The sequence below is a fragment of the Salmo trutta genome, chromosome 34 (assembly GCF_901001165.1).
Source record: "Salmo trutta chromosome 34, fSalTru1.1, whole genome shotgun sequence".
NCBI lineage: Eukaryota > Metazoa > Chordata > Actinopteri > Salmoniformes > Salmonidae > Salmo > Salmo trutta.
In genome coordinates this window covers 42,857,281-42,883,832 of record NC_042990.1, presented here as the reverse complement: position 1 = coordinate 42,883,832, position 26,552 = coordinate 42,857,281, and the positions used below count along the sequence as shown (strand labels likewise).

The 26,552-nt window shown below is 47.2% G+C and overlaps 1 protein-coding gene across 1 annotated transcript in view; it reads left to right on the top strand.

Annotated features, from left to right (window-relative positions):
• Positions 1-665: 665 nt before the first annotated feature.
• The window catches only part of LOC115173259 (protein CBFA2T1-like), a gene marked incomplete at both ends in the record, with an annotated part of 52,408 nt that continues 26,521 nt past the window's right edge, over positions 666-26,552 (top strand). The window contains 5 exons of the mRNA XM_029731175.1: positions 666-755; positions 11,601-11,785; positions 20,074-20,348; positions 21,640-21,725; positions 23,782-23,977. Of these exons, the coding sequence (XP_029587035.1) occupies positions 666-755; positions 11,601-11,785; positions 20,074-20,348; positions 21,640-21,725; positions 23,782-23,977 (832 nt within the window). The remainder of the gene's footprint in view (positions 756-11,600; positions 11,786-20,073; positions 20,349-21,639; positions 21,726-23,781; positions 23,978-26,552) is intronic.

The following is a 26,552-nucleotide window of genomic DNA, read 5'->3' as shown; positions in this document are numbered from 1 at the left end:
AAAAGGTAAAATAAATCAACATAAATATGGGTTGTATTTACAATGGTGTTTGTTCTTCACTGGTTGACCTTTTCTTGTGGCAACAGGTCACACATCTTGCTGCTGTGATGGAACACTGTGATATTTCACCCAGTAGATATGGTAGTTTATCAAAATTGGGTTTGTTTTCAAATTCTTTGAGGATCTGTGTAATCTGAGGGAAATATGTGCCTCTAATATGGTCATACATTTGGCAGGAGGTTAGGAAGTGCAGCTCAGTTTCCACCTCATTTTGTGGGCAGTGGGCATATAGCCTGTCTTTTCTTGAGAGCCATGTCTGCCTACAGTAGACTTTCTCAATAGCAAGGCTATGCTCACTGAGTCTGTACATAGTCAAAGCTTTCCATAAGATTGGGTCAGTCACAGTGGTCAGGTATTCTGCTACTGTGTTCTCTCTGTTTAGGGCCAAATAGCATTCTAGTTTGCTCTGTTTTTTTGTTCATTCTTTCCAATGTGTCAAGTAATTATCTTTTTTCTCTCTCTCTCTTGCTCTCTTTCTCACTCTCGTTCTGTTTACTCTCTCTCTCCCTCTGTTTTCTCTCTCTCCCACTCTTTCTCTCTCTGTTTTCTCTCTCTCGCTCTGTTTTCCCTCTCTCTCTCTCCATCTCTTTATTTCTCTGACCCAGAATTCCACGTTAACCATAGAGGAATTCCACTCTAAGCTGCAAGAAGCGACCAACTTCCCGCTCCGACCTTTCGTCATCCCGTTCCTGAAGGTACATAGTATTTCCACAAGGGTACGACACACACACACACACACACACACACACACACACACACACACACACACACACACACACACACACACACACAACACACGCCCCTCCACAGATCTGGAAACCATTTACCCGGCCGCAGAGCTGAGACACAGATATGCATATTTCACTAGTCTGTTTTCCCCCTCGTTCCTTGGATGGAAGGAACGCGGCATGCAGGCTATAGTAAATACCCTACATGGCTACATGATTTCCCCATGAGCCAAGAAGCTTTGAATTTCCTGTTCTATGGGACCTCATTTCATTTGATGGGTACGTGTTTTTCTCTCTCTGCATTTCAGATGTTAACTGGAGAGATGTGATTTGACCTAGCTCCACCCCTAGTGATGTAATTTCACCTAGCTCCACCCCTAATGATGTAATTTGACCTAGCTCCACCCCTAGTGATGTGATTTCACCTAGCTCCACCCCTAATGATGTAATTTGACCTAGCTCCACCCCTAGTGATGTGATTTGACCTAGCTCCACCCCTAGTGATGTAATTTGACCTAGCTCCACCCCTAGTGATGTGATTTGACCTAGCTCCACCCCCAGTGATGTAATTTGACCTAGCTCCACCCCCAGTGATGTAATTTGTCCTAGCTCCACCCCCAGTGATGTGATTTGACCTAGCTCCACCCCCAGTGATGTAATTTGACCTAGCTCCACCCCCAGTGATGTAATTTGACCTAGCTCCACCCCTAGTGATGTAATTTAACCTAGCTCCACCCCCAGTGATGTAATTTGACCTAGCTCCACCCCCAGTTATGTGATTTGACCTAGCTCCACCCTCAGTGATGTAATTTGACCTAGCTCCACCCCCAGTGATTTAATTTGACCTAGCTCCACCCCTAGTGATGTAATGTGACCTAGCTCCACCCCCAGTGATGTAATTTGACCTAGCTCCACCCCTAGTGATGTAATTTGACCTAGCTCCACCCCTAGTGATGTAATTTGACCTAGCTACACCCCCAGTGAAATAGAGTCCAGTTGAGGGGAGATGTAGCCTAAGCCCTCTGTAAAGTAGCCATCCACTCATCAACATCAGCTGTAATAAATTGATTGATAGGAGCCAGGAAGAACCAACTCAACACAACCAAGAGTTCAGTTATTTTAATTACGCAACATCTCCTCGTCCGTCTCTCCCTTTCTTTTGTCCCCGCCTCTCTCTCTCTCTCTCTCTCTCTCTCTCTCTCTCTCTCTCTCTCTCTCTCTCTGTCTCTCTCTGTCTCTCTACCAGCTCCCTCTCCAATCTCTCTTTCTCTCTCTTTTTCTCTCTCTCCACCAGCTCCCTCTCCAATATCTCTTTCTCTCTCTACCAGCTCCCTCTCCAATATCTCTCTCTCTCTGTCTTTCTCTCTCTCTCTCCCTCCACCAACCAGCTCCCCCCTCCGCCCAGAACCCTCTCTCCTCCTCTCTCCTCCTCTCTCCTCCACTCCCTGCCATATGGTTGCTGTATAATTTTTTTGTCTAATTTTAGTGCTCTGAATGAACACGTTTCTCTCTCTCTCCCTCTACGGGGCCTTTAATGCCAGAGACCATATGGCAGAGAGCGGTGAGCGGGAACGGGGGAGTTTATAGGTGCCTGCTAGAGACGGAAGAGACCTGAGAGCAGCTGCAACAATCTGCATTAGGACGGCTGGGGGTTTTCTTCAGGCTACTGTCACGACGTAGAGAGGGCAGGGGGATAGAGAGGGGAGTAAAGAACATACCAGGTCCACAGAGCTCAGTGTTCAACATGGATAATAAACATACCAGATCCACAGAGCTCAGTGTTCAACATGGATAATAAACATACCAGATCCACAGAGCTCAGTGTTCAACATGGATAGTAAACATACCAGATCCACAGAGCTCAGTGTTCAACATGGATAATAAACATACCAGATCCACAGAGCTTAGTGTTCAACATGGATAATAAACATACCAGATCCACAGAGCTCAGTGTTCAACATGGATAATAAACATACCAGATCCACAAAGCTCAATGTTCAACATGGATAATAAACATACCAGATCCACAGAGCTCAGTGTTCAGCATGGATAGTAAACATACCAGGTCCACAGAGCTCAGTGTTCAACATGGATAATAAACATACCAGATCCACAGAGCTCAGTGTTCAACATGGATAATAAACATACCAGATCCACAGAGCTCAGTGTTCAACATGGATAGTAAACATACCAGACCCACAGAGCTCAGTGTTCAACATGGATAGTAAACATACCAGACCACACAGAAACAGGGACATGAGGCTAGGATAGCTATTAGGCTACAATATTTAATATCACAGGCATTTGTTGTATAAACCAAACTCTGTTGCTAAACTAGCCATATATCAAGCCTAATTGGTCATAATATTTATAGTAATTAGTTCTAGTTCTTTAAACAGGACTGGATGTGAAATGATGAGTCATGTGTCCAGGGTTTTATTCACAAGACACCAAACTGAAGACAATGGACAGAAACAGGAAGGGATGATCTGAACTTATCCAATAAGAACATCTTGTCTTTTCCTCTTTGCTACGGTATGCAGTAGTAAATACGACCCAGGTTGTGTAGAAAGGTGATTCCCTTTCCTACGGTATGCAGTAGTAAATACGACCCAGGTTGTGTAGAAAGGTGATTCCCTTTCCTACGGTATGCAATAGTAAATACGACCCAGGTTGTGTAGAAAGGTGATTCCCTTTCCTACGGTATGCAGTAGTAAATACGACCCAGGTTGTGTAGAAAGGTGATTCCCTTTCCTACGGTATGCAGTAGTAAATACGACCCAGGTTGTGTAGAAAGGTGATTCTCTTTCCTACGGTATGCAGTAATAAATACGACCCAGGTTGTGTAGAAAGTTTGTTGGCGAGGAATTGTCTTTTATCATCATGACATCTCTCCTGTCGTTGGGTGTGTCCCAAATTATACCCTATTCCCTATATAGTGCACTACTTTAGACCGGAGCCCTATAGAACCCTATTCCCTATATATAGTACACTACTTTAGACCAGGACCCTATGGGACCCTATTCCCTATATAGTGCACTACTTTAGACCAGGGTCCTTAGCCATTATCTTCCCTTGGGTCCGTTGTATATTTGAATGCATCTCATGTTTCTTCGGTGTTATGATAACCTCTGATTAATGAAAAGCCAGTTCACTGAGGTCAAAGCAATCCGTTTTTATTTGGTTGTTGTTGTTTTGTGGGGTATTTACTATGTTAAACTATGGAACGACTCATTAGATAGGACAGACAGCCTAGTGACTGACACTTGGTGTTTTGTCTTCCTGACTGTAGTCAATTACTGATGTGAACAAGTGTTGTGGTGAAATAATGGACTTTAATAGTCCATCAAAGCAGCTCAACAATGGGCTGAAGGAGAGAGACACAGAGACAGAGAGACACAGACAGAGAGAGAGAGACACAGAGACAGACAGACAGACAGACAGACAGACAGACAGACAGACAGACAGACAGACAGACAGACAGACAGACAGACAGACAGACAGACAGACAGACAGACAGACAGACAGACAGACAGACAGACAGACAGACAGACAGACAGACAGAAAAGAGAATAACAAAATAAAAACAAAAGGAGGAGAGATGCTCCAGTCTCTTCTACACTCTTAGAACAAAGTGTTCTGCGGCTCTCCCCATAGGAGAACCCTTTGGGGGTCCAGGTTGAGCCCTTTTTGGTTCCAGGTAGAACCCTTTTGGGTTCCAGGTTGAGCCCTTTTTGGTTCCAGGTAGAACTCTTTTGGGTTCCAGGTAGAACGCTTTTGGGTTCCAGGCAGGACTCTTTTGGGTTCCAGGTAGAACCCTTTTGGGTTCCAGGTAGAACCCTTTTGGTTCCAGGTAGAACCCTTTTGGTTCCAGGTAGAACTCTTTTGGGTTCCAGGTAGAACTCTTTTGGGTTCCAGGTAGAACTCTTTTGGGTTCCAGGTAAAACCCTTTTGGGTTCCAGGCAGAACTCTTTTGGGTTCCAGGTAGAACCCTTTTGGTTCCAGGTAGAACCCTTTTGGTTCCAGGTAGAACCCTTTTTGGTTCCAGGTAGAACCCTTTTGGTTCCAGGTAGAACCCTTTTTGGTTCCACCTCTCTCCATCTGGTGGCTTTGAGGTCACATTTACACCTTTATAACCCCCCAGCCACCTCTCTCCATCTGGTGGCTTTGAGGTCACATTTACACCTTTATAACCCCCAGCCACCTCTCTCCATCTGGTGGCTTTGAGGTCACATTTACACCTTTATAACATCCCAGCCACCTCCCTCCATCTGGTGGCTTTGGGGTCACATTTACACCTTTATAACCCCCCAGCCACCTCACTCCATCTGGTGGCTTTGAGGTCACATTTACACCTTTATAACCCCCCAGCCACCTCTCCCCATCTGGTGGCTTTGAGGTCACATTTACACCTTTATGACCCCCCAGCCACTTCTCTCCATCTGGTGGCTTTGAGGACACATTTACACCTTTATGACCCCCAGCCATCTCTCTCCATCTGGTGGCTTTGAGGACACATTTACACCTTTATAACCCCCCAGCCACCTCTCTCCATCTGGTGGCTTTGGGGTCACATTTACACCTTTATGACCCCCCAGCCACCTCTCTCCATCTGGTGGCTTTGAGGTCACATTTACACCTTTATAACCCCCAGCCACCTTTCTCCATCTGGTGGCTTTGAGGTCACATTTACACCTTTCTAACCCCCCAGCCACCTCTCTCCATCTGGTGGCTTTGAGGTCACATTTACACCTTTATAACCCCCAGCCACCTCTCTCCATCTGGTGGCTTTGAGGTCACATGTACACCTTTATGACCCCCAGCCACCTCTCTCCATCTGGTGGCTTTGGGATCACATTTACACCTTTATAACCCCCCAGCCACCTCTCTCCATCTGGTGGCTTTGGGGTCACATTTACACCTTTATAACCCCCTGCCACCTCTCTCCATCTCTCATTATCAGGACAGAGAGAGTGATCATAAACACCAGCTATTTCTATAACTAGCCCTTTGATGGTGGCAGGTAGTGGGCCTCTCTGCCTCTCTGTGTACATCCCAAATGGTAGCCTATTCCATGTATATATATATATATATATATATATATATATATATATATATATATATATATATATATATATACTGCACTACTTCTGATATGTAATGCACTGTATAGGGAATAGTGTGTCATTTGGGACACTGCCTGTGGTTTGTTGTTTCTAACGAATCAGAGGAATCTCTGGGAGGACTAATGCATTATGGGTCACAGGAAATAGATCACTTTGAACATGATATAATCAGTATTAGAGTCCCTTTAGGCTCCCACTGTGTAAACCTCTGGAGTGGAACAAAGGCCCTCAAACTTCACGCTAGAGCTGCTAATGGATAAAGCTAAAGCCTCGAATGTCACAGAGGATAATGGTCTGGTACTGCTCTTCAGATGATGTGACGTTATTGTTGTGTCTTTGAGGGACAGAAAACCGACCGTGTCACAGAAATACACAGCTAAGCCCCTGAGGATGATGGGTAGTTCCTTTTTAGCTTCAGATGATGTGGGTAGCTGTGTTGTGTTGTGTTTATTTGAGGTAAAAAATTTAAAAAAAAGATAATTTCACACAAAGCACATCCAAGCCACTGAGGACAGAGAATAATGTCACAGAGGACAGAGGATAATGTCACAGAGGACAGAAGATAATGCCGAGGAGGACAGAGGATAATACCGAGGAGGACAGAGGATAATGCCGTGGAGGACAGAGGATAATGCCGTGGAGGACAGAGGATAATGCCGTGGAGGACAGAGGATAATGCCGCAGAGGACAGAGGATAATGCCGTGGAGGACAGATGATAATGCCGCGGAGGACAGAGGATAATGCCGCGGAGGACAGAGGATAATGCCGCGGAGGACAGAGGATAATGCCGCGGAATGTAGGGGTGCTGAGGGGGTTAACAACCCCCACCCCTCCCATGCTCCTCAGCACCCCTCCCATGCTCCTCAGCACCCCCCACCCCTCCCATGCTCCTCAGCACCCCCCACCCCTCCCATGATCCTCAGCACCCCCCACCCCTCCCATGCTCCTCAGCACCCTCACCCCTCCCATGCTCCTCAGCACCCCTCCCATGCTCCTCAGCACCCCCCACCTCTCCCATGCTCCTCAGCACCCCCACCCCTCCCATGCTCCTCAGCACCCCCCATCCCTCCCATGCTCCTCAGCACCCCCCATCCCTCCCATGATCCTCAGCACCCCCCATCCCTCCCATGCTCCTCAGCACCCCCCAACCCTCCCATGCTCCTCAGCACCCCCCACCCCTCCCATGCTCCTCAGCACCCCCCACCCCTCCCATGATCCTCAGCACCCCCACCCCTCCCATGCTCCTCAGCACCCCTCCCATGATCCTCAGCACCCCCCACCCCTCCCATGCTCCTCAGCACCCCCCCACCCCTCCCATGATCCTCAGCACCCCCCAAACAGTTGAGCGCACACCACCCACCGCTTACGAGTATATTACTCGCTAATGTCCAGTCCCTATCCAGGATTGTAACATACTTTGTTTTACGGAGCCATTGCTAGCTGGGGACATGTTGTCGGAGTCAGTACACTCAACGGGATTTTCAGTGCATCGCGCCGACAGGAACTAACATCTCTCTGGTTAAGAAGAAGGGCGGGGGTGTATGTTTCAGGATTAACAACTCATGGTGTAATTGTAACAACATACAAGAACTCAAGTCCTTTTGTTCATCTGACCTAAAATTCCTCACAATCAAATGCCGACGTATTATCAACCAAGAGAACTATCCTCGGTTATTGTCACAGCAGTGTATATCCCCCCTCAAGCGATACAAAGACGGCCATCAAGGAACTTCACTGGACTTTATGCAAACTGGAAACCCTATATCATGAGGCTGCATTTATTGTAGCTGGGGATTTTAACAAAGCTAATCTGAGAACAAGGCTACCTAAATTCTATCAGCATATCGATTGCAGTACACGAGTGAGTAACACACTCGACCACTACTACTCTATCTTCCGTGATGCATCCTCTGCCCACCTTTTGGCAAATCTGACCATGACTCCATCTTGTTGCTCCAATCCTATAGGCAGAAACTAAAACAGGAAGCACCCGTGCTTAGCTCTATCCAACGCAGGTCTGACCAGTCAGATTCCACGCTTCAAGATTGCTTCAATCATGTGGGCTGGGATATGTTCCGGGTTCTCAGACAATAACACTGACATAAACTCTGATTCGGTGAGTGAGTTTATCAGGAAGTGTATAGGATATGTTGTTCCCACTGTGACTATTAAAACCTTCCCTAACCAGAAACCGTGGATTGATGGCAGCATTCGTGCAAAACTGAAAGCATGTACCACCGCATTTAATCATGGCAAGGCGACTGGAAACATGGCCGAATACAAACAGTGTAGTTATTCCCTCCGTAAGGCAATCAAACAAGCAAAAAGTCAGTATAGAGACAAAGTGGAGTCGCAATTCAAGGGCTCAAACACGAGACGTGTGTAGCAGGGTCTAAAGACAATCACGGATTACAAAAAGAAAACCAGCAACGTCGCGGACATCGACGTCTTGCTCCTAGACAAATTAAACTTCTTAGCTCGTTTTGAGAACAATACAGTGCCGCTGACACGGCCCGCTACCAAAGCCTGTGGGCTCTCCTTCTCCGTGGCCGACGTGAGTAAAACATTTAAACATGTTAACCTTCGCAAGGCTGCCGGCCCAGACGGCATCCCTAGCCGCGTCCTCAGAGCATGGCAGACCAGCTGGCTGGTGTGTTTACAGACATATTCAATGAATCCCTATCCCAGTCTGCTGTTCCCACATGCTTCAAGATCGCCACCATTGTTCCTATTCCCAAGAAAGCTAAGGTAACTGAACAAAATAACTATTGCCCCGTAGCGCTCACTTCTTGACTAGTCTCTTTTGAGAGATCATATAACCTTCACCCTACCTGTCACCCTAGACCCACTTCAATTTGCTTACCACCCCTATAGGTCCACAGACGATGCAATCGCCATCCCATTGCACACTGCCCTATCCCACCTGGAGAAGAGGAATACCTATGTCAGATTTCTGTTCATCGACTATAGCTCAGCATTCAACACCATTGTACCCTCCAAACTTATCATTAAACTTGGGGCCCTGGGTTTGAACCCCGCCCTGTGCAACAGGGTCCTGGACTTTCTGACGGGCCCCCCTGGTGGTGAAGGTAGGAAACAACACCTCCACTTTGCTGATCCTCAACACTGGGACCCCACAAGGGTGCGTTCTCAGCCCTCTCCTGTACTCCCTGTTCACCCATGACTCCATGGTCACACACGCCTCCAACTCAATCACCAAGTTTGCAGACGACACTACAGTGGTAGGCTTAATTACCAACGATGACAAGACAGCCGACAGGGAGGAGGTGAGGGCCCTCGGAGTGTGGTGTCAGGAAAATAACCTCTCACTCAATGTCAGTAAAACAAAAGAGATGATCGTGGACTTCAGGAAACAGCAGAGGGAGCACCCCCCCATCCACATCGAAGGGACAGCAGTGGAGAATGTGGACATTTCTAAGTTCCTCGGTGTACATATCACTGACAAACTGAAATGGTCCACCCACACAGACAGTGTGGTGAAGAAGGCACAACAGCGCCTCGTCAACCTCAGGAGGCTGAAAAATGTGGCTTGTCACCTAAAACCCTCACAAACTTTTAAGGGTGCACAATTGAGAGCATCCTGTCGGGCTGTATCACCGCCTGGTACGGCAACTGCACCGCCCACAACCACAGGGCTCTCCAGAGGGTGGTGCAGTCTGCACAACGCATCACCAGGGGCAAACTACCTGCCCTCCAGGACACCTACAGCACCCGATGTCACAGGAAGGCCAAAAAGATCATAAAGGACAACAACCACCCGAGCCACTGCCTGTTCACCCCGCTACCATCCAGAAGGTGAGGTCAGTACAGATGTATCAGAATTGGGACCGAGAGATTGCAAAACATCTTCTATCTCAAGGCCATCAGACTGTTAAACAGCCATCACTATCACAGAGAGGCTGATGCCTACATACTGACTTGATATCATTGGCCACTTAAATAAATGGAACACTAGCCACTTAAATAATGCCACTTTAAGAATGTTTACATACTGTGCATACTATCTCTGTGATATGCGGTTGTCTCGCCTAGCTTTCTGAACATAAAAGCACTCTCTGGATAAGTCTCTCTGGATAAGTCTCTCTGGATAAGTCTCTCTGGGTAAGTCTCTCTAGATAAGTCTCTCTAGATAAGTCTCTCTGGATAAGTCTCTCTGGATACGTCTCTCTGAATAAGTCTCTCTGGATAAGTCTCTCTGGATAAGTCTCTCTGGATAAGTCTCTCTGGATAAGTCTCTCTGTATAAGTCTCTCTGGATAAGTCTCTCTGGATAAGTCTCTGGATAAGTCTCTCTGGATAAGTCTCTCTGGATAAGTCTCTCTGGATAAGTCTCTCTGGATAAGTCTCTGGATAAGTCTCTGGATAAGTCTCTGGATAAGTCTCTCTGGGTAAGTCTCTCTGGATAAGTCTCTCTGGATAAGTCTCTGGATAAGTCTCTCTGGATAAGTTTCTCTGGATAAGTCTCTCTGAATAAGTCTCTCTGGATAAGTCTCTATAGATAAGTCTCTCTGGATAAGTCTCTCTGGATAAGTCTCTCTGGATAAGTCTCTGGATAAGTCTCTGGATAAGTCTCTGGATAAGTCTCTCTGGATAAGTCTCTCTGTATAAGTCTCTCTGGATAAGTCTCTCTGGATAAGTCTCTCTGAATAAGTCTCTCTGGATAAGTTTCTATAGATAAGTCTCTCTGGATAAGTCTCTCTGGATAAGTCTCTCTGTATAAGTCTCTCTGGATAAGTCTCTCTGGATAAGTCTCTCTGAATAAGTCTCTCTGGATAAGTCTCTATAGATAAGTCTCTCTGGATAAGTCTCTCTGGATAAGTCTCTCTGGATAAGTCTCTCTGAATAAGTCTCTCTGGATAAGTCTCTATAGATAAGTCTCTCTGGATAAGTCTCTCTGGATAAGTCTCTGTATAAGTCTCTCTGGATAAGTCTCTCTGGATAAGTCTCTGGATAAGTCTCTCTGGATAAGTATCTGTATAAGTCTCTCTGGATAAGTCTCTCTGGATAAGTCTCTCTGGATAAGTCTCTGGATAAGTCTCTGGATAAGTCTCTGGATAAGTCTCTCTGGATAAGTCTCTCTGGATAAGAAAGTCTGCTAATTGACTCAAATGTAAATGTCTCACAAAGCACAGCCAAGTCACTGAGGATAATAGCATGCCATATTACAGTACCATAGCATATTATGTGTTAGTACTCTTCAGATGATGTAAGGTGTACGCTGTTGTTATGGTTATGTCTTCATGTACACTACTGGTCCAAAGGTATACAACACCTACTCATGCAAGGGTTTTTCTTTATTTTTACTGTTTTCTACATTGTAGAAGAAATCAAAACTATGAAATAACACATATGGAATCATGTAGTAACCAAAAAAATGTTAAACAAATCCAAATATCTTTTATATTTGAGATTCTTCAAAAAGCCACCCTTTGCCTTGATGATGTGTGGTACTGTATCTGTTACTGTATCTGTTACTGTATCTGTTACTGTATCTGTTACTGTTTGAGAGACAGAACTCAGTCCAGACTAGTCCAGATCTTGACCACTATTCCATGATGTGGTACTCTAATGTGTGCTATGTCAGATGGAAATATACCGTTTTGTGTCGTGTATTGTCTGTCAGTCCCCAGCAGATCCAAATCTTTACCACTGTCTCCCCCTACAGGCCAACCTGCCACTCCTACAGCGGGAGCTGCTGCACTGTGCTCGTCTGGCCAAGCAGAACCCAGCTCAGTACCTGGCCCAACACGAACAGCTCCTCCTGGACACCTGCTCCACCACTTCCCCCGTCGACTCCTCAGAACTACTCCTAGACCTCAACGACAACGGCAAGAGGAGAACACCTGACAGGTGAGGTTGGTGTTGGTGTCTGCTGGTTCTGGAGGAGAACACCTGACAGGTGAGGTTGGTGTTGATGTCTGCTGGTTCTGGAGGAGAACACCTGACAGGTGAGGTTGGTGTCTGCTGGTTCTGGAGGAGAACACCTGACAGGTGAGGTTGGTGTCTGCTGGTTCTGGAGGAGAACACCTGACAGGTGAGGTTGATGTCTGCTGGCTCTGGAGGAGAACACCTGACAGGTGAGGTTGATGTTTGCTGGCTCTGGAGGAGAACACCTGACAGGTGAGGTTGGTGTCTGCTGGCTCTGGAGGAGAACACCTGACAGGTGAGGTTGGTGTCTGCTGGCTCTGGAAGTTTCTCTGTTCCAGTTGGGATTGAGTAGAGTGGAGATTCAGCAACTCTTGGAAAACAATGAGCTTCTTCAGTGTTTAAGTTGGAGAGTTGGGTGGACGAAAAAAGGGGTGAGAGTGAGAGAAACATCGTGTAGAGGAGACGGACCCACTGGTTGTCCTCTAGGTTACAGAGAGCTGGTAGTCCCATCCACCACACTACCAGGTGGGTGGTATAGAGGAGATGGACCCACTGGTTGTCCTCTAGGTTACAGAGAGCAAAACTGGAACATTTTACATTTGGATAGAAATTCAAAAGGAAATTATCTCAACAGAGAAAAATGTCCTCCTGTGTGCTACCTATATCCCCCCACTAGAATCCCCATACTTTAATGAAGACAGCTTCTCCATCCTACCTATATCCCCCCACTAGACTCCCCATACTATAATGAAGACAGCTTCTCCATCCTACCTGAATCTCCATACTATAATGAAGACAGCTTCTCCATCCTACCTATATCCCCCCACTAGAATCCCCATACTTTAATGAAGACAGCTTCTCCATCCTACCTATTTCCCCCCACTAGAATCCCCATACTTTAATGAAGACAGCTTCTCCATCCTACCTATATCCCCCCACTAGAATCCCCATACTTTAATGAAGACAGCTTCTCCATCCTACCTATATCCCCCCACTAGAATCCCCATACTATAATGAAGACAGCTTCTCCATCCTACCTATATCCCCCCACTAGAATCCCCATACTTTAATGAAGACAGCATTTCCATCCTGGAGGGGGAAATCAATCATTTCCAGGCCCAGGGACATGTACTAGTCTGTGGTGACCTAAATGCCAGAACTGGACAAGAACCTGACACCCTCAGCACACAGGGGGACAAACACCTATGTTGTGCCTAGGGGGGCATATGGGGGACAGCAATCCCTCCCCCATATGCCCCCCTAGGCACAACGACGACAACACAACCAACAAAAATGGGTCACAACTCCTGCAGCTCTGTCACACGCTGGGTCTGTACATAGTTAATGGTAGCTTCGAGGGGACTCCTATGGTAGGTACAGCAATAAGTCATCTCTTGGCAGTTGTACTGTAGACTACTTTATCACTGACCTCAACCCAGAGTCTCTCAGAGCGTTCAGTCAGTCCACTGACACCTTTATCAGATCACAGCAAGATCACAGTCTACATGAACAGAGCAATACTCAATCATGAGGCATCAAAGCCAAAGGAACTGAGTAATATTAAGAAATGCTATAGATGGAAGGAAAATAGTATAGGCAATAAGCAACAACACATTCAATCCCTTTGAGAGAGAGAGAGAGAGAGAGAGAGAGAGAGAGAGAGAGAGAGAGAGAGAGAGAGAGAGAGAGAGAGAGAGAGAGAGAGAGAGAGAGAGAGAGAGAGAGACACACACAGACACAGAGACAGACAGACAGACAGACAGACAGACAGACAGACAGACAGACAGACAGACAGACAGACAGACAGACAGACAGACAGACAGACAGACAGACAGACAGACAGACAGACAGACAGACAGACAGACAGACAGACAGACAGACAGACAGACAGACAGACAGACAGAGTTAGCTAGTGGGGTGTAGGGGAGAGGAGGCAGGGAGCATTATGGGGAAGAAGTTATGTCTGTGGAGCATATGGTCTGAGATGGATCAGTATCAGGAGACCATGAAAACACCTCATTAAGAAGTACAATCTGTTTCTACACACACACACGATAACATACGCACTATACACACACACATGATAACATACGCACCATACACACACATACACGCACACACACAATAACATACACACACACACACACACGATAACATACGCACTATACACACACCTACACACCCACATACAATAACATACACACTTTAAATACACATGGATTTTGTACTGTAGATGTGTGGTAGTGGTGGATTAGGGGCCTGAGGGCACACAGTGTGTTGTGAAATCTGTGAATGTATTGTAATGTTTTAAAAATTGTATAAACTGCCTTAATTTTGCTGGACCCCAGGAAGAGTAGCTGCTGCCTTGGCAGGAACTAATGGAGATCCATAATAAACCCCAGGAAGAGTAGCTGCTGCCTTGGCAGGAACTAATGGGGATCCATAATAAACCCCAGGAAGAGTAGCTGCTGCCTTGGCAGGAACTAATAGGGATCCATAATAAACCCCAGGAAGAGTAGCTGCTGCCTTGGCAGGAACTAATGGGGATCCATAATAAACCCCAGAAAGAGTAGCTGCTGCCTTGGCAGGAACTAATGGGGATCCATAATAAACCCCAGGAAGAGTAGTTGCTGCTTGGCAGGAACTAATAGGGATCCATAATAAACCCCAGGAAGAGTAGCTGCTGCTTGGCAGGAACTAATGGGATTCTATAATAAACCCCAGGAAGAGTAGCTGCTGCCTTGGCAGGAACTAATGGGGATCCATAATAAACCCCAGGAAGAGTAGCTGCTGCCTTTCTAGGGAGTTTTTCCTAGCCACCGTGCCTCTACACCTGCATTGCTTGCTGTTTGGGGTTTTAGGCTGGGTTTCTGTACAACACTTTGAGATATCAGCTGATGTAAGAAGGGCTATATAAATACATTTGATTTGATTTGGCAGAAACTAATGGGGATCCATAATAAACCCCAGGAAGAGTAGCTGCTGCCTTGGCAGGAACTAATGGGGATCCATAATAAAGCCCAGGAAGAGTAGCTGCTGCCTTTCTAGGAGGTTTTTCCTATCCACCGTGCCTCTACACCTGCATTGCTTGCTGTTTGGGGTTTTCGGCTGGGTTTCTGTACAGCACTGAGATATCAGCTGATGTAAGAAGTGCTATATAAATAAATTTGATTTGATTTGGCAGGAACTAATGGGGATCCATAATAAACCCCAAGAAGAGTAGCTGCTGCCTTGGCAGGAACTAATGGGGATCCATAATAAACCCCAGGAAGAGTAGCTGCTGCCTTGGAAGGAAGTAAAGGGGATCCATAATAAACCCCAGGAAGAGTAGCTGCTGCTTTGTCAGGAACTAATGGGGATCCATAATAAACCCCAGGAAGAGTAGCTGCTGCCTTTACATGAACTAATGGGGATCCATAATAAACCCCAGGAAGAGTAGCTGCTGCTTGGCAGGAACTAATAGGGATCCATAATAAACCCCAGGAAGAGTAGCTGCTGCCTTGGCAGGAACTAATGGGGATCCATAATAAACCCCAGGAAGAGTAACTGCTGCCTTGGCAGGAAGTATAGGGGATCCATAATAAACCCCAGGAAGAGTATCTGCTGCTTTGGCAGGAACTAATAGGGATCCATAATAAACCCCAGGAAGAGTAGCTGCTGCCTTGGCAGGAACTAATGGGGATCCATAATAAATCCCAGGAAGAGTAGCTGCTGCCTTGGCAGGAAGTATAGGGGATCCATAATAAACCCCAGCAAGAGTAGCTGCTGCTTTGGCAGGAACTAATAGGGATCCATAATAAACCCCAGGAAGAGTAGCTGCTGCCATGGCAGGAACTAATGAGGATCCATAATAAACCCAAGGAAGAGTAGCTGCTGCTTGGCAGGAACTAATGGGGATCTATAGTAAACCCCAGGAAGAGTAGCTGCTGCCTTGGCAGGAACTAATGGGGATCCATAGTAAACCCCAGGAAGAGTAGCTGCTGCCTTGACAGGAACTAATGGGGATCCATAATAAACCCCAGGAAGAGTAGCTGCTGCCTTGGCAGGAACTAATGGGGATCCATAATAAACCCCAGGAAGAGTAGCTGCTGCCTTGGCAGGAAGTAAAGGGGATCCATAATAAACCCCAGGAAGAATAGCTGCTGCTTTGGCAGGAACTAACGGGGATCCATAATAAACCCCAGAAAGAGTAGCTGCTGTCTCAACAGGAACTAATGGGATCCATAATAAACCCCAGGAAGAGTAGCTGCTGCCTTGACAGGAAATAATGGGGATCCATAATAAACCCCAGGAAGTGTAGCTGCTGTCTCAACAGGAACTAATGGGGATCCATAATAAACCCCAGAAAGAGTAGCTGCTGCCTTGGCAGGAACTAATGGGGATCCATAATAAACCCCAGGAAGAGTAGCTGCTGCCTTGACAGGAACTAATGGGGATCCATAATAAACCCAAGGAAGACTAGCTGCTGCTTGGCAGGAACTAATGGGGATCCATAATAAAGCCCAGGAAGAGTAGCTGCTGCCTTGGCAGGAACTAATGGGGATCCATAATAAACCCCAGGAAGAGTAGCTGCTGCCTTGGCAGGAAGTACAGGGGATCCATAATAAACCCCAGGAAGAGTAGCTGCTGCTTTGGCAGGAACTAATAGGGATCCATAATAAACCCCAGGAAGAGTAGCTGCTGCCTTGGCAGGAACTAATGGGGATCCATAATAAACCCCAGGAAGAGTAGCTGCTGCCTTTACATGAACTAATGGGGATCCATAATAAACCCCAGGAAGAGTAGCTGCTGCTTGGCAGGAACTAATAGGGATCCATAATAAACCCCAGGAAGAGTAGCTGCTGCCTTGGCAGGAACTAATGGGGATCCATAATAAACCCCAGGAAGAGTAACTGCTGCCTTGGCAGGAAGTATAGGGGATCCATAATAAACCCCAGGAAGAGTAGCTGCTGCTTTGGCAGGAACTAATGGGGATCCATAATAAACCCCAGGAAGAGTAGCTGCTGCCTTGGCAGGAACTAATGGGGATCCATAATAAACCCCAGGAAGAGTAGCTGCTGCCTTGGCAGGAAGTTTAGGGGATCCATAATAAACCCCAGGAAGAGTAGCTGCTGCTTTGGCAGGAACTAATAAGGATCCATAATAAACCCCAGGAAGAGTAGCTGCTGCCTTGGCAGGAACTAATGAGGATCTATAATAAACCCCAGGAAGAGTAGCTGCTGCTTGGCAGGAACTAATGGGGATCTATAGTAAACCCCAGGAAGAGTAGCTGCTGCCTTGGCAGGAACTAATGGGGATCCATAATAAACCCCAGGAAGAGTAGCTGCTGCCTTGACAGGAACTAATGGGGATCCATAATAAACCCCAGGAAGAGTAGCTGCTGCCTTGGCAGGAACTAATGGGGATCCATAATAAACCCCAGGAAGAGTAGCTGCTGCCTTGGCAGGAAGTAAAGGGGATCCATAATAAACCCCAGGAAGAATAGCTGCTGCTTTGGCAGGAACTAACTGGGATCCATAATAAACCCCAAGAAGAGTAGCTGCTGTCTCAATAGGAACTAATGGAGATCCATAATAAACCCCAGGAAGAGTAGCTGCTGCCTTGACAGGAACTAATGGGGATCCATAATAAACCCCAGGAAGTGTAGCTGTTGTCTCAACAGGAACTAATGGGGATCCATAATAAACCCCAGAAAGAGTAGCTGCTGCCTTGGCCGGAACTAATGGGGATCCATAATAAACCCCAGGAAGAGTAGCTGCTGCCTTGACAGGAACTAATGGGGATCCATAATAAACCCCAGGAAGAGTAGCTGCTGCTTGGCAGGAACTAATGGGGATCCATAATAAACCCCAGGAAGAGTAGCTGCTGCCTTGGCAGGAACTAATGGGGATCCATAATAAACCCCAGGAAGAGTAGCTGCTGCCTTGGCAGGAACTAATGGGGATCCATAATAAACCCCAGGAAGAGTAGCTGCTGCTTTGGCAGGAACTAACGGGGAGCCATAAAAAACCCCAGGAAGAGTAGCTGCTGTCTCATCAGGAACTAATGGGCATCCATAATAAATAGAAATACAAATGTGTGTCAGAGAGGGGGAGAGAGGGGAGGGTGGGGGAGGAGAGGGAAGGGTTGGAGAGGGGAGGGGAAGGGAAGGGAAGGGGAGAGAAGGGAAGGGAGGGTGGGAGAGAAGAGGTGAGGGTTGGAGAGGAGAGGGGAGGGTGAGAGAGGGGAGGGGAGGGTGGGAGAGGGGAGGGCGAGAGAGGAGAGGGGAGGGGGTGAGAGAGGGGAGGGGAGGGTGGGAGAGAAGAGGGTGAGAGAGGTGAGGGTTGGAGAGGAGAGGGGAGGGTGAGAGAGGAGAGGGGAGGGTGAGAGAGGGGAGGGGAGGGTGGGAGATGGGAGGGTGAGAGGGGAGGGGTGGGAGAGGAGAGGAGAGGAGAGAAGATGAGAGGAGAGGAGAGGAGAGGAGATGAAGGATTAGACACATGTTCAGGTCACACTGTGCACACACACCTGGGAGTGTTTATGTCTCTAAAACGTGACAGAGGTTACAAACACAATAAGACCATAGGGTGTGTGTGTGTGTGTGTGTGTGTGTGTGTGTGTGTGTGTGTGTGTGTGTGTGTGTGTGTGTGTGTGTGTGTGTGTGTGTGTGTGTCATTCTCAAAGGTACACACAGTGTGAGCCCTGTCAAACTGCCTCTCACTGCTGTTACCAAGACCCATGACAGAGTCAGAACAGAGTAAAACACCCTGCCTCGTGGTGGAACCCCTTCTATAGGAGACAGAGAACAGAGTAAAACACCCTGCCTCGTGGTGGAACCCCTTCTATAGGAGACAGAGAACAGAGTAAAACACCCTGTCAGGCCTCTCGCGTGGCGCAGTGGTCTAGCTGTTCCACTAGAGATCCTGGTTCGAGTCCAGGCTCTGTCGCAGCCGGCAGCGACCGGGCGACACAATGGGTGGCGCACAATTGGCCCATCGTCGTCCGTGTTAGGGGACTGTTTGGCCGGCAGGGATGTTCTTGTCCCATTGCTCTCTAGCGTCTCCTGTGGCGGGTCGGGCGCAGTGCACGCTGACACGGTCGCCATGTGTACTGTGTTTCCTCACATTGGTGCGGCTGGCTTCCGGGTTAAGAGAGCAGTGTGTCAGGAAGCAGCGCGGCTTGGTTGGGTCGTGTTTCGGGGGACGCACGGCTCTCGACCTTCGCCTCTTCCGAGTCCGTACAGGAGTTGCAGCGATGAGACGGGACTGTAACTACCAAATGGATACCGTGAAATTGGGGAGAAAACGGGGAATACTCAGAAAACGCCCTGTGTTATGGTGGGGTACCCTTCTTCTAATGCTGTGTTTCTCACTCTCCGGGACCAAAGGGCCCACAGGACTCTGGTCAAAAGAAGTGCACTTTGTAGGGAATAGAATAGAATAGGGTGCCATTTGGGACAACTTCTTCTAAAGCTGTTTCTCACTGTCTTTCTTCCTCTCTGTTCCCTCCCCCTCTCCTCCTCTCTGTTCCCTCCCCCTCTCCTCCTCTTCCTCTCTGTTCCCTCCCCCTCTCCTCCTCTCTGTTCCCTCCCCCTCTCCTCCTCCTCCTCTCTGTTCCCTCCCCCTCTCCTCCTCTCTGTTCCCTCTCCCTCTCCTCCTCCTCCTCTCTGTTCCCTCCCCCTCTCCTCCTCTCTGTTCCCTCCTTCTCCTCCTCCTCCTCTCTGTTCCCTCCTTCTCCTCCTCCTCCTCTCTGTTCCCTCTCCCTCTCCTCCTCCTCCTCTCTGTTCCCTCTCCCTCTCCTCCTCTCTGTTCCCTCCTTCTACTCCTCCTCCTCTCTGTTCCCTCCCCCTCTCCTCCTCTCTGTTCCCTCTCCCTCTCCTCCTCTCTGTTTCCTCTCCTCCTCCTCCTCTCTGTTCCCTCCTTCTACTCCTCCTCCTCTCTGTTCCTTCTCCTCCTCCTCCTCTCTGTTCCCTCCCCCTCTCCTCCTCCTCTCTGTTCCCTCCTTCTCCTCCTCCTCCTCTCTGTTCCCTCCCCCTCTCCTCCTCCTCCTCTCTGTTCCCTCCTTCTCCTCCTCCTCTCTGTTCCTTCTCCTCCTCCTCCTCTCTGTTCCCTCCCCCTCTCCTCCTCCTCCTCTCTGTTCCCCTCCTTCTCCTCCTCCTCTCTGTTCCCTCCTTCTCCTCCTCCTCCTCTCTGTTCCCTCCTTCTCCTCCTCCTCTCTGTTCCCTCCTTCTCCTCCTCCTCTCTGTTCCCTCCTTCTCCTCCTCCTCCTCTCTGTTCCCTCTCCTCCTCCAGAACCAAAGAGAACGGCTTTGACAGGGATGGTCCCCTGCAGCTGGAGACCTCCAGTAAGAGACCCTGTACGATCAGCCCGGCAGGCCAACGGTTCAGCCCCTCCAACGGTCCCCTCCCCTACCAATCTAACGGCCTGGCCCATGGACACCCCACGCCGCCCCCACAGCACTACCGGATGGACGACATGGCCATCACACACCATTACAGAGACTCACCACACTACCGCCACCCCAACCACAACCACCGCGAGCTCAGGGAGAGAGCACGGCCACTGGGTAAGGACAGGAGGAGAAGAGAGGAGAAGAGGGTTAGAGTTTGGGGACGGAGGGATGGAGGGAGGAGGGAGGAATGTGGAGGACTGAGAAGGATAGAAGGAGAGGGAATAGTAGGAATAGGGTCAAGCGTAGCTGTTCATGTGTCCATCCTGCAAGAGGTCCAGATCTTCTACCCACAAACCAGAGAGGTTATTTTAATACAGAGAGAGGAGATGTTTCCACAGTGGATCTGTGTCCATGAAGCTTAATGACTAGCTACATATGTCCCTGATCTAAAAATACTTCTCTACATTTAGCATGTCTGGCCTGTGATAGAGGGAGGGAGGGTGGGAGGGAGGGAGGGAGGGAGGGAGGGTGGGAGGGAGGGAGGGAGGGAGGGAGGGTGGGAGGGAGGGTTTGGGTGAGGGGGGGAGGTGTACTAGATAGGGAATAGGGGGACATAGGGCCCTGGTCAAAAGTAGTGCACTAGATAGTGAATAGGGTGACATAGGGCCCTGGTCAAAAGTAGTGCACTAGATAGGGAATAGGGTGACATAGGGCCCTGGTCAGAAGTAGTGCACTAGATAGTGAATAGGGTGACATAGGGCCCTGGTCAAAAGTAGTGCACTAGATAGTGAATAGGGTGACATAGGGCCCTGGTCAGAAGTAGTGCACTAGATAGGGGATATTCAGTCTTATTTGGAACAAAACACTTATTTCATATCTTCCTCTTTCAACGGAGAGAGGATGGAGGGAACAGTGGAGAAAGGATGGAGGGCACGGTGGAGAGAGGATGGAGGGAACAGTGGAGAGAGGATGGAGGGAACAGTGGAGAGAGGATGGAGGGAAGAGTGAAGAGAGGATGGCGGGGACAGTGGAGAGAGGATGGAGGGAACGGTGGAGAGAGGATGGAGGGAAGAGTGGAGAGAGGATGGAGGGAAGAGTGGAGAGAGGATGGAGGGAAGAGTGAAGAGAGGATGGAGGGGACAGTGGAGAGAGGATGGAGGGGACAGTGGAGAGAGGATGGAGAGGACAGTGGAGAGAGGATGGAGAGAACAGTGGAGAGAGGATGGAGGGAACGGTGGAGAGAGGATGGAGGGAACGGTGGAGAGAAGATGGAGGGAAGACAGGACACTCGTATGTTGTTCAAGACTAACTTTGTCTCTCTCTCTCTTTCTCTCTGTCTCTCTCCCTGTCTCCCTCTCCCCCCTCCCCTCTCTCCCTCTCTCTCTCCCTCTCCCCCCCTCTCTCTCTCTCCCCCTCTCTCTCTCTCTCTCTCCCTCTCTCCCCCTCTCTCTCCTGATTGATGAAGGGATGCACGGGGCTCGTCAGGAAGAGGTGATCGACCACCGGTTGACAGACAGAGAATGGGGGGAGGAATGGAAGCACCTTGACCATGTAAGAAAAGTAATAACATTTTTATTACTATACCAACTATACCTGTACCTGTACCTGTACCTGTACCTGTGTCTGTACCTGTACCTGTACCTGTACCTGTACCTGTAGCTGTACCTGTATCTGTACCTGTACCTGTACCTGTGCCTGTACCCGTTCCCGTGCCTGTGCCTGTGCCTGTACCTGTACCTGTGCCTGTGCCTGTACCTGTACCTGTACCTGTGTCTGTACCTGTATTTGTACCAGTACCTGTAACTGTACCTGTGTCTGTACCTGTGTCTGTGCCTGTGCCTGTACCTGTACCTGTACCTGTGTTGGTACCTGTGCCTGTACCTGTACCTGTACCTGTACCTGTGTCTGTACCTGTACTTATACCTGTGTCGTCTATACCTGTGTCTGTACCTGTACCTGTATCTGTACCTGTACCTGTATCTGTACCTGTATCTGTACCTATACCTGTACCTGTACCTGTACCTGTGTCTGTATCTGTGTGGCTTGTAGAGTGTGTTGGCACATGTGAGTTGAAGAAGAAGCAGTACAGTATGTTTGTATTAGGTAGCCAAATATGTGCATGTAATTCATTTTTGCAGTACTTTCCTAGTGATACAGTACCTTCCTCCTGATACAGTACCTTCCTCCTGATACAGTACCTTCCTCCTGATGCAGTACCTTCCTGATACAGTACCTTCCTGATACAGTACCTTCCCCCTGATACAGTACCTTCCTCCTGATACAGTACCTTCCTCCTGATACAGTACCTTCCCCCTGATACAGTACCTTCCTCCTGATACAGTACCTTCCTCCTGATACAGTAATTTCCTCCTGATACAGTACCTTCCCCCTGATACAGTACCTTCCTCCTGATACAGTACCTTCCTGATACAGTACCTTCCTCCTGATACAGTTCCTTCCTCCTGATACAGTACCTTCCTCCTGATACAGTACCTTCCTCCTGTTACAGTACCTTCCTGATACAGTACCTTCCCTGATACAGTATCTTCCTCCTGATACAGTACCTTCCCCTGATACAGTACCTTCGTCCTGATACAGTACCTTCCTGATACAGTACCTTCCTGATACAGTACCTTCCTCCTGTTACAGTACCTTCCTGATACAGTACCTTCCTCCTGAAACAGTACCTTCCCCCTGATACAGTACCTTCCTCCTGATACAGTACCTTCCTCCTGTTACAGTACCTTCCTGATACAGTACCTTCCTCCTGATACAGTACCTTCCTCCTGATACAGTACCTTCCTCCTGATACAGTACCTTCCCACTGATACAGTACCTTCCTCCTGATACAGTACCTTCCCCCTGATACAGTACCTTCCTGATACAGTACCTTCCTCCTGATACAGTACCTTCCTCCTGATACAGTACCTTCCCCCTGATACAGTACCTTCCCCCTGATACAGTACCTTCCTGATACAGTACCTTCCTGATACAGCACCTTCCTCCTGATACAGTACCTTCCTGATACAGTACCTTCCCCCTGATACAGTACCTTCCTGATACAGTACCTTCCCCCTGATACAGTACCTTCCTGATACAGTACCTTCCTCCTGATACAGTACATTCCTGATACAGTACCTTCCTGATACAGTACCTTCCTCCTGATACAGTACCTTCCTCCTGATACAGTACCTTCCTCCTGATACAGTACCTTCCCCCTGATACAGTACCTTCCTGATACAGTACCTTCCTCTTGATACAGTACCTTCCTCCTGATGCATTACCTTCCTCCTGATACAGTACCTTCCCCCTGATACAGTACCTTCCTGATACAGTAACTTCCCCCTGATACAGTACCTTCCTGTTACAGTACCTTCCTCCTGATACAGTACCTTCCCCCTGATACAGTACCTTCCCCCTGATACAGTAACTACCCCCTGATACAGTACCTTCCTCCTGATACAGTACCTTCCTCCTGATACAGTTCCTTCCCCCTGATACAGTACCTTCCTGATACAGTACCTTCCTGATACAGTACATTCCTCCTGATACAGTACCTTCCTGATACAGTACCTTCCTCCTGATACAGTTCCTTCCCCCTCCTCAGCTGCTGAACTGCATCATGGACATGGTAGAGAAGACGAGGCGATCTCTTACCGTGCTGCGGCGCTGCCAGGAGGCCGACAGGGAGGAGCTTAACTACTGGATCAGACGATACAGCGACGCGGAGGACCTGAAGAAAGGAGGCAGCAGGACCCAGAGCAGACAGCAGAGTCCTACAGGACAAGATAACTACACTACAGGTATAACTATCTACATTATACTATAGTACCAGTTATCAGAAAGGAGTCAGCAGGACCCAGAGCAGACAGCGGAGTCCTACAGGACAGGATAACTACACTACAGGATAACTACACTACAGGTATAACTACACTACAGGATAACTACACTACAGGATAACTACACTACAGGATAACTACACTACAGGTATAACTACACTACAGGTATAACTACACTACAGGATAACTACACTACAGGTATAACTACACTACAGGTATAACTACACTACAGGATAACTACACTACAGGTATAACAACACTACAGGATAACTACACTACAGGATAACTACACTACAGGATAACTACACTACAGGTATAACTACACTACAGGATAACTACACTACAGGTGTAACTACACTACAGTATAACTACACTACAGGTATAACTACACTACAGGATAACTACAGGATAACTACACTACAGGTATAACTACACTACAGGATAACTACACTACAGGTATAACTACACTACAGGATAACTACAGGAAAACTACACTACAGGATAACTACACTACAGGATAACTACACTACAGGATAACTACACTACAGGTATAACTACACTACAGGATAACTACACTACAGGATAACTACACTACAGGTATAACTACACTACAGGATAACTACACTACAGGTATAACAACACTACAGGATAATTACACTACAGGTATAACTACACTACAGGTATAACTACACTACAGGATAACTACACTACAGGATAACTACACTACAGGATAACTACACTACAGGTATAACTACACTACAGGATAACTACACTACGATAACTACACTACAGGTATAACTACACTACAGGTATAACTACACTACAGGATAACTACAACTACAGATAACTACCTACAGGTATAACTACACTACAGGATAACTACACTACAGGTATAACTACACTACAGGATAACTACACTACAGGATAACTACAGGATAACTACACTACAGGATAACTACACTACAGGATAACTACACTACAGGATAACTACACTACAGGTATAGCTACACTACAGGTATAACTACACTACAGGTATAACTACACTACAGGATAACTACACTACAGGATAACTACACTACAGGATAACTACCACTACAGGATAACTACACTACAGGATAACTACACTACAGGATAACTACACTACAGGAGACTACGATAACTACACTACAGATAACAGGATACTACACTACAGGATAACTACACTACAGGTATAACTACACTACAGGATAACTACACTACAGGATAACTACACTACAGGATAACTACACTACAGGTATAACTACACTACAGGATAACTACACTACAGGTATAGCTACACTACAGGATAACTACAGGATAACTACACTACAGGATAACTACAGGATAACTACACTACAGGATAACTACACTACAGGTATAACTACACTACAGGATAACTACACTACAGGATAACTACACTACAGGTATAACTACACTACAGGATAACTACACTACAGGTATAACTACACTACAGGATAACTACAGGATAACTACACTACAGGATAACTACACTACAGGATAACTACACTACAGGATAACTACACTACAGGTATAACTACACTACAGGATAACTACACTACAGGATAACTACACTACAGGTATAACTACACTACAGGATAACTACACTACAGGTATAACAACACTACAGGATAATTACACTACAGGTATAACTACACTACAGGTATAACTACACTACAGGATAACTACACTACAGGATAACTACACTACAGGTATAACTACACTACAGGATAACTACACTACAGGATAACTACACTACAGGTATAACTACACTACAGGTATAACTACACTACAGGATAACTACACTACAGGATAACTACACTACAGGATAACTACACTACAGGTATAACTACACTACAGGATAACTACACTACAGGATAACTACACTACAGGATAACTACACTACAGGTATAACTACACTACAGGATAACTACACTACAGGATAACTACAGGATAACTACACTACAGGATAACTACACTACAGGATAACTACACTACAGGATAACTACACTACAGGTATAGCTACACTACAGGATAACTACACTACAGGTATAACTACACTACAGGTATAACTACACTACAGGATAACTACACTACAGGATAACTACACTACAGGTATAACTACACTACAGGATAACTACACTACAGGATAACTACACTACAGGTATAACTACACTACAGGATAACTACAGGATAACTACACTACAGGATAACTACACTACAGGTATAACTACACTACAGGATAACTACACTACAGGATAACTACACTACAGGATAACTACACTACAGGTATAACTACACTACAGGATAACTACACTACAGGTATAACTACACTACAGGATAACTACAGGATAACTACACTACAGGATAACTACACTACAGGTATAACTACACTACAGGATAACTACACTACAGGATAACTACACTACAGGTATAACTACACTACAGGATAACTACACTACAGGTATAACTACACTACAGGATAACTACACTACAGGTATAA